The sequence below is a fragment of the Xiphophorus hellerii genome, chromosome 9, assembly GCF_003331165.1.
Source record: "Xiphophorus hellerii strain 12219 chromosome 9, Xiphophorus_hellerii-4.1, whole genome shotgun sequence".
NCBI lineage: Eukaryota > Metazoa > Chordata > Actinopteri > Cyprinodontiformes > Poeciliidae > Xiphophorus > Xiphophorus hellerii.
The window spans coordinates 1,581,757-1,594,543 of record NC_045680.1 but is presented as its reverse complement, the minus strand read 5'-3'; the positions used below and the strand labels follow the sequence as shown (position 1 = coordinate 1,594,543).

Genomic DNA, 12,787 nt, shown 5'->3' with positions numbered 1-12,787 from the left:
TCCTCCACTCCTGCGCTGCTGGCCGGGAGCTGCAGAGATGTGCGAGACAAAAGGCAGAGGAAGGGAGAGAGCGCAGGTGTCGCTCAGTTAAAAGCTGCGGCTGCAGATCGGCGCCAACGCTACCGCTTCATGGCTGCGGGTTGGAAAGCGGCAGGATGGGGAGGAAATGTTTTCTTTTAAAGCGAGGTTTCTGGAAGCAGGAGCTCCGGCCAGTGACTCTCCTCTCTTCAGGCTTTGGGACAATGAAATGTGTTCAGAGTGCTGATGCTTCCTCCCTCTCTTTGTGTGGCTGCATGTTTGAGGGGCTAAACAGCGCCACCTCCAGGTCGGAAAAGTAGTGATTACAAGCAGATTAGTGAGTTTTTTCACTAATAATAATAATCATCCACGTAATACATGCAGTTATTGCTATAAATCATAGTATTACAAACTGTGCTATTAGTAGAGAGGTCTGCAACCGCAAGTGACTCTTTACCTTTAATAACATTAAAATAATATTAAAAAGCCAACTAATGTTTTTTGTTTGTTTTTTTTAAATTGTGTTTTGCTTTTCTTGCTGCAATTTTTCCAATGAATTCCCAAAAGAATGACGTTTAAGGTACTAAAAGGGACTAAAGTAAGAAAAAGTTTCAGGTACGTTTTCCCGAAAAAATAAAGTAATTCATTAATAAACAGCAACGAACAAATGTCAACAAATGGTTCAGCTCTGGTCTATTTTAATGTGATGTTAGTTGTTCTTTGTCCATTAATAATTTCTGAGAACGATTTGAGTTAACAGAATACAGAGAAGATATTGATTATCAGCTGTCTGTCAGCTTTGACCCCAGGTTTCCATGGTGATGTTAATTGGAGCATTGACTGAAAATCTGAACTGCTTCTGCCTCTTTACAGAACACATACAAGACACTTTATAGCAATCTCAAGAATCAAAAGACAGTGAGTGTGATATTTATCCTGCAAAAGCAGCTTTTGATTTGTCATACAAAAATATTTTTTCTGTTTAATTTGAAGTTTCCTGGTCATTCGCAGGCTTCTGCTGCAAGAAGTGTGAGTCTGCTTGCTGAAATATTTGTTTACACTTACAATTTTCTTCTAGGGTTTTTGTTTTCTCACAAAGAAAAATATAACATACATAAAATGTTGTTTTCAAATGACAATTTTATTAAATTAAGACGGGAAAAAAAAACTATCCAACCAACCTGTATAAAATCTTCCCTTCTGAATACCTGGTTATGTCACCTTTTGCAAAAACAAGTTTTCAAGCATTTGTAACATAATATAAATATGTTAAGGTAAGTTGGAATGTGTAAATTGCAAAACAAAAAATCTTACCAAGTATTTTTGGTTTAGTTTCTAGTGAAAATATCTTAGTACACCTGAAATAAGACAAAACTAACTTAAAAATAACTTTACAGCAAGATATAGGGACTTGTTTCAAATCAATAATAACTTAATAGTGATGATTATTTCACTTATAACATGAGAAAATGTCTTGTTATAAGTAAAATAATCTGCCAACGGATCTAGTACTTTTCCATCAATATAAAATAATTATTGACTTAAAACAAACACCTGTTTAAAGGTTACCTATAAGTTATCTTTTGTCTTATTTTATAAGATATTTGCATTAGAAACTAAACCAAAAATACTTGTGTTTTTGCAGAAAGGTGAAAAAATTATTAAAATAAGAATAAAAAACTATACAGTAAGGACAAATTTGAAATATAAGAAAAATAATTCAGTACATTATTAAAAATCAGCCATTCAGATTGAAAGTAATGCACATCTGAGTAGGTTAACTTAGAGACATGCATGGATGCAATAACAGGCCATTTAAGGTCATGCCACAACATTATGAATTGAATCTCAAAGTCTGGACTTTGACTAGGTCACTCCTGAACCAGGAGCGCTGCAGAATATTGCAGGAAGGTTTACCAATTCTTCATGTTTTCTCAGTGAGAGACGTTTGCAGATAACGTCTCTCACTGTGGTTCACTGTAGTCAAACCCTCGGTAAAGGCTTTACAACTCTTTCCAGACAGATGTCAGTAAATCTGTTTATCCTCTGTTCAGTTTGTTTAAGTTCAGGAATAATGTGTTCCCTTTTAAGATCTTTTAGCCTACTTAACTGTATCAGACGGGTTCTGTGTAATTGGTTGCTTGATTCTTCAGGTTGGAGTAATTATGCCTGCGTGTGGCTTGTGAAATTGAACTCATCTATTTTTCACCACAAATAATTTATGGTGTAACAAGGGAGGCATTTACTTTTTCTCCTGGGCTTGGGTTGCTTTATATATCTATTTTTTTTTTTTTACATTCTGAAATTAAATCATCAATGGAAAACCTGTGCTTTGTATTTATTCAGGTTATCTTGATCTGAAACTTTTAGTGTGATAAGAAAGAAAATTGGAACAATGCAAAAATGCTAAATCTTACCAAGTATTTTTAGTTTAGTCTCTAGTGCAAATAATACACTTGAAATAAGACATAACTAACTTAAAAGTAAATTTTCAGCAACAAATAGCAGCTTGTTTTAAGGCAATTGGTCCTTAAAATTGATGAAATAAAGTTCTAGCTTCATTGGCAGATTATTTCACTTATAACAAGACATTTTCTCTGTGTTATAAGTGAAATAATCTGCCAGTTGAACAGGAATTATTGACTCAAAACAAGCTCCTATATCTTGCTAAAGTTACTTGTAAGTTAGTTTTGTCTTATTTCAAACGTACTTCGATATTTGGAGTAGAAACTAGAGCAGAAATACTTGGTAATATTTTGTGTTTTTGCAGTGAAGAAATTGGTAAGGGGGGAAAACACTTGTTGAAAGATAGTTTGATTTAAGATGTAGTTGCTTTACATCTCAGCTCATTTGGCAGGAAGTCTGAAAGCTGAAAGGATTTAGCCTAATCATTTCTGACGACGCACGATCTAATTGACCTTCAGCCATCAAACTTCAGAGGAAATGCACTTACTTAAAAGTTGATGCTGAGGTCAGGATTAGATATTTGTAAAAAGAAAAGAAGAACAAAAAAGAAAACTGCACAAGTGGATGCATGAAATACTGTGTGCAGAAAGAAGTACAAAGAGCCACTTAGCCATCTGCAAACACTCCTCGCTGCTTCAGTGTGCAGTTCTGCCAAGAGGCTGGTGACAAGTAAAGATTTGTTGCCTTTCTCTGGCTGGAAGATATGAGCGATGAACTGTCTGAGAGGCTCCAACCTTCACATACGTTATCAAGGCCGTCACCAGAAGGCTGAGTGGGAAAGGTCAGCGGCTCAACTCAGAGTTTGACTGACATCCCCAAAAATTCGTCTTAAAGAAAGTGTGATTTTTGGGACTATGAAGCGACAAAGGGTTTAAATTACTTCTCCTTACTTTTAAATTAAGTGCAAAGCTGAAATGTGCAAGATGATATTAACCGCAGACCCTTCCGGATTTGGCAAGTTAATTAATAGCATACTTTATTAGACTATAAAATTTTATTAAAAGCAGGGTGTGCTGCAGTTTTTACACTGCGGAGCAACGTCCACATAAAGAAGAAAATCCCACCAGAAATTCACAGCAAAAGTTAAATGTTTTGGCACATCTCAACCGTCCAGTTTTCATTCAGAGTGATCAATGCAAACTTTTTATTTAAGAAAACATTTCTTTCTTTGAGTCAGAATCTATTCTATTCCCTAAATACTCGTGATAAAATGCTTTTTTTTAGGTTTTCCAATGATTGTTTAAGGCAGGGGTGTCAAACTCATTTTCTCTTTTGGCCAAATCAAATCATGAAAGCTCTCAAAGAGCCGGTTGAGCCAGAATGTATTGATAAAACCTGTTCGCCAGCTGTTAAAATATCAATGAATTGGCCAGATTTGACCCATGGGCCTGAGTTTGACACATGTGCTTTAAACCATATTCTAATTAAAACCTTGGATCCTGCTTCCATGTAAATGTAACTTTGTTACATTATTAATCTAAGAATCGTTGCATGAATCGGTGTGAAATCAGCACACTATTTGACAGGAAGACAGACTTTTACACCTGACTTCTGTAATTAATTCAATGTTTAATTCATGTAAAATCTGATGTTTGTAATCTTATTTGACCTCATAGCCTAAAATCCTCATGTTCAACTTCCAGACAACCCTTTAAAAACAAGTATTTGGTCTAGAAAATAGCCTTTGTAGCTACTTTTGTGTACTTTTTCAAGTCAATGACCCTTTATTTCCTCAAACTGTAATCTGTACAGGTCTGTGAACTCAACACGTTACCTTCAAACACCAACTCTTGTAAACTATCTCTGCAAATTAGACGGGAAGCTTTTCTAAAAGCTAAATTTCTTTAAGGTTTTATGTCGGATGGTGTGGACAAATTCAATCCCTAACCCATAATCCGACACAGAAACATGTTAATACTCTAGTCCGCACACTTGTGTCATGTCAGGCTAACGGTTAATCCAGCCAGAGATTTATTACTTTGGCAGGATAAATGCTGTTGGGATTAATGTGTGAGGAGGGATTAGAACATACCAGCTATTAAGCCTTAAATAGAAATACGTTGAAAAATAAGCTGCAACTGCTAGGTTCGAATTTAAGAAAGAAAAAAAAAAACGAAGAATGAAGCAGTTTCTGTAAAACATGTCTCTGATCCTTTCAATGTTAGATTAAGATACCAACACTAGAAACAGTTTTTTGCTCCAGACTCTCTTTGTCGGCCGTTAATCCACTGCCACAATGTGGATATTGTCTGTAGACAAGCACAAGTATCATCTTGAGTTTCTTCTTGGCACCTCACAGGTGAAGGATTTCATTGTTAACTAAGACAACCGCAGCAGCAATGTCAACATGCTGTCAGACGCTGAGGGAAAGCAGTCTGCACCTTGGATCCAAGGTTACGTAACATAAATAAATGAGACCTTTCATCAATACTCCCTTGAAACCTAGTCCTGGTAAAGTCTTGCGGTTTTGGTGATCATTTTGAAACACGTCATGGGAACGACAAAGCCAGCTGAGACAGTCAGAGCTAAATTAAACAAAACTTTTAACCAATTTTATCACTTCACTGAGGTTTCAGCTCTTCTTCTGAACACCCAGTCCTCTTTCAACTAAGCCCACCCAGAATAATAAGTTAATTCTTTTTGTCTTCTTTGAGATCTTGGGTACCTTATATTATCATGGCATTACCTCAATAGCATCATGCAAATGCATCATACAATCCCACACTGCAAAAACACAAAATCTTACCAAGCATTTATATCTTAGTACACTTGAAATAAAACAAACTAACTTAAAAATAACTTTTTATCAAGATATACAAACTTGCTTTAAGCAAATAATTAATACTGATAAAAAAAAAGTTCCATTTAGTTCCATTGGCAGATTATTTCCCTCATAACAAGACATGTTTCCCATGTTTTAAGTTAATTTATCTGCCAGTGGAACAAGTACTTTTTCATCAATATTAAGGAATTATTTACTTAAAATGAGCTCCTATATCTTGCTGAAAAGTTACTTTTAACCTCCTGAGACCCTGCATCCTCATATGAGGACATTACATTTTTGTAAACACAGATGTAAATAATAACATTGATTGAATGGTCTTATCGTCACACAGATAGACCCAATGTCCTCATCTGAGGACATTGGGTTTTGAGATAACCACTTATTGTAGAAAGCTAAAATTTCATTTTTAGGCTAATTGGGTCCTGACAAGGAGGAAATGTATATGCAAAAACAGACCCATTGTCCTCATATGAGGGCATTGGTTTTGACATAGTTCAAGAGCACATAGAAAGCTAAAATTTAATTTCAACTAAAGTTAGGCCATACTAATCCCAAATAGTAAGGAGACATAAAAAATGCACATCACACAAAAGCCCGGGTATCAGGAGGTTAAGTTAGCTTGTCTTACCTCAACTGTACTAAGATATTTGCACTAGAAACTAGACCAAAATACTTGGTAAGACTTTGTGTTTTTGCAGTGTTAGTGTCTCCCAGCGTCACACTCAAGTGTGAAGACGTCAGAGAGAAAAGTAATAAAAGACAAACCAGCTTAGCTTGCTGCAACCTGCACACGCCAGTCTTTGTGTGTTAGTTAATTATATTCTGCTCTGCTTTGTCTCCTCTGAAACCAAATATCTTTCTTTTTATGCAGATTTGAAGCCATCTGCGCCTTGACACACATCAATCTGTCTTGGTGGCATCGGCAATACAGCGGCGTTCTAAATACGAAGACAAATATGGGGCAAAACACACCTACACATGCTTTAACACCAACAGATGAGTCATAGTGATGATGAAAATTTGATAGCCTGCCTGACGCTCTCGATCCACGCTATCCGTCTTTCAAGATAAGATCTCCCAGCCTCTGCTGATAAATAGTGACAGAATGGCAGTTACATGTGAGCGAGTTGAAACTTGACGAACGGTGAGGTTAGCGCTCCAAACACAGAACAATCAATTTAACCACAGGAGAACTAATAGGTACATATTTGAATCACACCCAGAATGAATCACAGCCAAAGGCAGAAAAACAGATGAACATTCCTGTTAGTATTCAAATAAAAATGTTGAATTTTTGTTTCTAACTTTTTAAATTTAAATGATAAACTCTCATTGCAAAGAAAAAATGGTCACATTTTTTATTTTCCTCTTTAGTTGCTTCCTCAACTAAAGAGGAAGCATGTCACACATTTCACCTAAGTAATGGTGGGAAAGTCAGAATTGGACTACTTACTTTACTACAGTAAAAGTAAAATATAACTGTCCAACAAATTGTTCAACTAAGAGTAAGAAACTATTTTTAAAAAATTATCAAGTACCGAGTAACTGATCAAATTTTTAATCATTTAATATTTAAAAATTACATCATCACACGGAACAAAACATAAAGTTAAGAGAAAATTTTGGTATTTTAAGGACCAAAATGACAATAATTTATGTAATAATAAAAAAATAACAAAATCGGGGCAAAGAAAATGTTTCCAAATCAGTTTCTTTCAATAAAAAACTGATGAAACTTTGACAAAAACTGCAGGTCTGTGTCTGGTGACCTTTTGGTTAAAACATGTTTGTTTCTCATTCAGCAGGTAGAAAATCCAGTAATTTTACTCAATTAAGGGTAATGATACTTCATAAAAAAATTACTCAAGTAAAAGTAAAAAGTACAGCGTGGTAAAAATACATACAAAATAAAGCACATTTTTTCAAAAACGTTACTTAAGTAAACGTAAGTGAGTACATGTAACTCAGGTAGGGAAAAAGTACCACCTCATTCATCTTAACCTGTCTGCGACACAATCTGTCTGCACATTTATCTACACTGTAAAAACACAAAACCTTATGAAGTATTTTTTGTATATTTTCTTTTTTGTTGTTTTTACAATATACAGCTTTGTTGCTGAAATGTGCTATACAAATAAACTTGTTTGACGTCAACAAATACTTAATATTGCTAAAAAGTACTAGTTCCATTGGCAGATTATTTCACGTATGAGAAAACCTTCGTGTTATAAGTGGAATAATCTGCCTCTAATTGAACTAGTACTTTTTAAAATCAATATTAAGTAATTATTGTCTTAAAACAAGCTCCTATTTTGTGCTAAAAAGTTGTTTTTTGTCTTATTTCCAGCCTTCTAAGACATTAAAACTTGAAAATTGACCAAAAAAACCTCCTTTGTAAGATTCTATGTTTTTGCAGTGTACCTAAAAATTGAAAAGCCTGCTAGTATAACTGTGGCCTTGTGTTGTTATTATTGCAGATGACAGAAACTGTGGTTTAGCTTGAATGTGGGGGAACAAATATGAATGTGTTCAAGATGTAGCCGTTCACAGAGAAACCTCAGTTAAAACAGCCCTCAGCGAGACGCTTTACCTCTCATTGCTCCAGCCGGTCTGCCCTGATACTGGCTTTAGTTTACATGAGGAGGACGCCAACTGTGAAAACAGTCTACCATCAATATTAAACAAGTCCCAAGCAACCAGTGCAGATATATGCCAAACCACCGTTGCTAAGCTTCCATCAACTGATACTCAGGATCACTTTATAAATCCAGAAGCAATTAGAAACAATGGACGTTTCACATTCACATAGCTCATATGTAAGAGTGGTGTCATTAAAACAAGTCCTTGGCATAAGGATGTGAATGTAATAAAGATAAATCACAGTCATTTGTGTTTTCTGAGCAAGGTTTTTAATAGTGTATGTGTTTATAGCTCAACCATCAATAAAGCTCTGATCAGCAACATGTCCGTCGTCTGTGTATGTTGGAGGCTGAACGCCATGGCGATGATGAATGTGTTTTATAGCTCCACCATCAATCATATATCTGAGCCAGGGTCAAACTAATTAAGAGCTCTGATTTTATTAGACTAGAGAAGAGGATGGATATGATGAAGCAAAGAAATCTCATCTGTCTACAGCTTCTTTTGCCATTGTTCTTTGTTTATTTTTTTATTTTTCTTTGAGCAACACTGCAAAAACACAAAATCTTGACAAGTATTTTTGATCTAGTTTCTAGTGCACTTTGAATAAGACAAAACTAACTTAGAAGTAACATTTCAGCAAGACATAGAAGCTTGTTTTAGGTAAATAATTCCTTAATATTGATGAAAAATTATTAGTTTCACTGGCAGATAATTAAATTAACTAATAACATGAGAAAAAATGTCTTGTTAAAAGTGAAATAACCAGCCAATTTTTCCAGTAATAATGAGTTATTGACTTAAAGCAAGCCTTTATAACTTGTTACAAAGTTACTTGCAAGTTAATTTTGTCATATTTCAATTGTACTAAGATATTTACTAGGACAAAATTACTTGGTAAGATTTTGTTTTGCCATTTTAGCCGCAATGTAAATAAGGACATTTTTAAAAATGTATAAACTCAATAAAAGTAACGCACACAGACAAAAAGAAACTAACAATAATTAATATTTTGGTGTACTATTTTCAGGATCAAATTTGGAAATCAATCTCAGTATTTTTTTCCTAGAAAAATTAAATAAATAAAAAAAAACTTCATTCAAATTTATATACAATATGATGAAATGAAAGCTCCAATTATCTAATGTTGGAATCGGGACTAAGCATTTTAAAATTTTCCAAATAAAAGCCTCAACATTTCTTAGTTACTACCAACTTTTAGAGCTAAAAATGTAACTTTTCAGCAAGACATAGCAAGACATATTTCCTATATTATACGTGAAATAATCTGCCAGGAGAACTAGTACTTTTTAAATCAATATTAATGAATTTTTTGCTTATAAGAAGCTGCTAATTCTTGCTGAAAAGCTACTTGTAAGCTAGTTTGTGTTATTTCAAGTGTACTAAGACATTTTCAGAAGAAACTAGAAAAAATTATTTGGTAAGATTTAGTGTTTTTGCAGAGTTTTGATTTGGATTGTGGGAACCAGACAATCCCAACCGTCTGCAGACTGAATAGATTATAAGGGAGCCTTTACGCTTCAGAATAATGAAAAAAAGAAAGATTTCTTTTGCACAGAGAGAGATATTCATGTACAGGTGACCTTTGACCCACATGAAGTGATATAACAGACAGAAAGGCTTTTGTGACTAGCGTGTGTGGCTCAATAATACCTATTTGGTCCTTTTCATGGAGTGATATTTCGTGCTCTTCGAAGTGTTAAGGTCAAACCTGATGCACACTTAAACTAACTCGACCACAGAAGCAGGCAACAAGCAGCAGGCCCCAACAAAATCTATTTAGGAGTTTTTCCACCTTTTATTTATCCTTCCAAGTTTGATCAACTGCACACAGTTTATTCAAGACAAAGCTCTAGTTCGTATTTGGAAACAGGTTTAATAATAAGGCTCATGTAAAATGATGACCAGTGGAACGGCAGCAGGACTCTGTCTGGTGCAGCAGCAGGAATCACATTTTGGTCACTGGTTAAGTTTTCATCGCCGTCGTGGTTTTCAGAAAGACGTGAGAGAGCTAGCAGGTTGCTCGCGCCTGCTTCCTGGAACAGAAAATCACAAACATGACTGAACTAGAAGAGCTCGCACACTTGGATGTAGTAATTTATTTATTTTACTTTTTTACGATGACATAGCTCAGCGTAAGCCCAGCACTTTGCTGTTGTAGAACAACAGAAAGTCATTTCTGTGCAACTGAATATGAGTGGTGTTGCTCCAACTTTTGCAGAATTACTAATATCTGTCATAAAGTAGTAACTTGTTACAAAATACTTTGTTTTACTATCACTTACTTACAATCAATTATTACACATAAAATCTAGAAATATTCATCATTTCATCAACCTAATGATACAAAAGTGCTTCATATGCCTAAAAATACTGTATATTAAAATAAATCTTTTATATTCAAACATAACCTTGCAAATATGAACTTGGTGAAGCCTTTTTTTTTTTTTACCACAATCTAAATACAACACTCCTGTGCACATGTAACTTTTTACACTCAAACTGAGAATGTTGGGAGAGCGTTCACAGCCTGATATTTGTTCTGACGATGTTTCATTTGGCAGATAAATCATAAGTAAAGTGTATCAAGTGAAATAACCGCACGTATTTTGGTGAATACAATATGCTCAAATCCAGCGCTAGGCTTTCTCTACTGGCCCAAACACTTTCAGAATATCTACAACCTAAATTATAATGTTTGCTCAATTAAATTGTATTAATTTACTTCCAAAAGTCTATTCTCTTTTTCTGTAGCATTTCTTTTGGCGGTATTGCTTCCCATACATGTCTGTGTGGACTATTGACGTTTCATCCAATCAGATTTCAGTCTCTACATATATTGCCAGGGGAAATCTAATCTGCCCAAGCAGATTAGATTAGAAACAGTTAAATAGACAATATGGACCCGTTGCAGCGCAAGAACCCGCCCCATCTCCCTGTTGGAGGGGAAAAAGCTGCTGGCTGACGATGGCTAGCATTGTTTTTAGCTGTTACCAGTATAACGTGCTAAAACTTAATTGTACACGTATGACAACTGAATAACAAGGTCAGGAGAAAGTTTTAAATAGAAAAAATAGTGAGGGAGAGGGAAGTAGTTCAGTTATGCTAGCTTGACTATGACAACCGTAACATGCAGATGTGCTGTGGAATTCTCTGTGTTTTCGGTTCAGTTAAAAAGTTTTAAAAAGCGACTTCAACACCATCTCTGACAGATCATCAGTAGAGCAGGTGTTTAAATTAGCTAATCAAAAACCGCTGCGTTAGGTTTCCTAATAGCAGCAGTAGCTAATCTACCACAGCGATCACTTATTAATAATTGCAAAATAAATATCAAGCCTAAAAATATGCAACTGTAACGGACTGAATGTTCTGTTCTTTGTGTGGGAAATGTTTCAGTCTCTGTTGGTGTTGAAACCTAAATGTATAGGGTCGTCGTCAGTTGGTATGGCAACGAGTCCGTGGATAGCGTAGCTAACACAAAGAGCAAAAAAAAGTGGTTTTGAGTTGTTTTTCCACGGTTTTTCAGCATTATTTTTCCCTTTGCTGTGGCATACAGCAGTAAATTAATACCCCGGGTTTCATTTTGGTAACGGAGTCATTCTACCGCTGCAACGCAGCTATGGATAGCAAGTAAAAGAATCATCTTCTTGCCTTGCAGCCTTGTGCGCATGCGCGAAATTTGGGGACGTAAACTGTAACATGCAAGAGGCTCATGGCAGTGGAAATGTTTTTCAACCAATGAACTTTAAAATTTGCCTCACTGGGCCAGCTAGCTGCGTTTTCAACCATATTGTCGCAAACTGGAATTACGGAAATAAATTTGCTTAATAGAAACAAGAGAATTTCAATAAAAGTCATGATAAAAATCTTCTGCAATAGAATGTGGTGATTTTTCATCTGTATTTTGCAAAACCGCCACATTGCTAATTGTGTATCTGACCAAATTAACAAGTAAAATTACAACGTCACCAAATGCCTCAATTAGTCAACAAAAAACCTGGGCTAAGCACGGCTGAGGATGTTTCTTATTGGTTTAAGAAATCCAAACATTGCAGGGCGTGATGACAAAATATCCAAAATGATACCTTTTGGAGTCAGATTATCAAAGTCTTCCCATGGAGATAATGAGATAAACACCAGATAAGTTTGTTTATCCTTTTAAGAAAGAACCTTCCTGCATGCTCCATCCTCATTTTGACAAATATTACATGTTTGCAGGAGTTTTGCTGTAGTGGTGTGGTAACAAAAAGGTAAATATAAATTAATTTCTTGACCATATTGAAATAAGAAAACCCATTACCATCCAAGTATTTTACCGTTTTGTTCCACAATAAACTCAATGTACACATCAGGCTATTATCTATTGAACCTCTCAATATAAATATATAATTTATATATACTTGTATTTACATTTTCTCCAAAAAACAAAAAAAAAACGTCAGTAATGCTGTGCGAACTATCCTATCACCATTAGGTAGGTCAGTTACAGGTAATAGTAAAAAAAGGTGTTCTTTGCACCAGCAGCTTGTTCCACCAATCAGAACAGTTCGGCTGAACCGTTACGTCTCCAACATGGCAACATGGCAACATGGCAACATGGCAACATGCGGTTCTCCTTCAGCCTTCTCACTCGCTTCGTTGTCAGCGGGGTTCCCATGGCGACAGCATTAGGAGCAGAGGAATAATTAACCCAGTCAGGGGTTCAAAGGTCGTCGAATGGGCTGAGCCGTGAACAGCCACCTGAAAAAAATAAATAAATAAAAACACAAGTAAGGTGGAATAATGTCATGCAATAACATTTAAAGATACATCTCAATAAATTTCAATAAATCTGGGTTACTATTACCATTATCAGTA

General features: G+C 35.4%; 1 protein-coding gene and 1 long non-coding RNA gene across 2 annotated transcripts in view; one reads left to right on the top strand and one right to left on the bottom strand.

Annotated features, from left to right (window-relative positions):
• The first annotated feature begins 68 nt into the window (after positions 1-68).
• LOC116725294 (uncharacterized) lies at positions 69-6,529 on the top strand. Its single transcript, XR_004340373.1, has 4 exons — positions 69-355; positions 892-936; positions 4,610-4,611; positions 6,141-6,529. It is a non-coding gene; the product is annotated as an uncharacterized LOC116725294 (long non-coding RNA).
• Positions 6,530-10,014: 3,485 nt separating this feature from the next.
• Positions 10,015-12,787, bottom strand: part of LOC116726366 (glypican-5-like) — a 63,829-nt gene continuing 61,056 nt past the window's right edge. Inside the window, exon 11 of the mRNA XM_032573066.1 lies at positions 10,015-12,670. Within this exon, the coding sequence (XP_032428957.1) occupies positions 12,572-12,670 (99 nt within the window). The 3' untranslated portion in view covers positions 10,015-12,571. The remainder of the gene's footprint in view (positions 12,671-12,787) is intronic.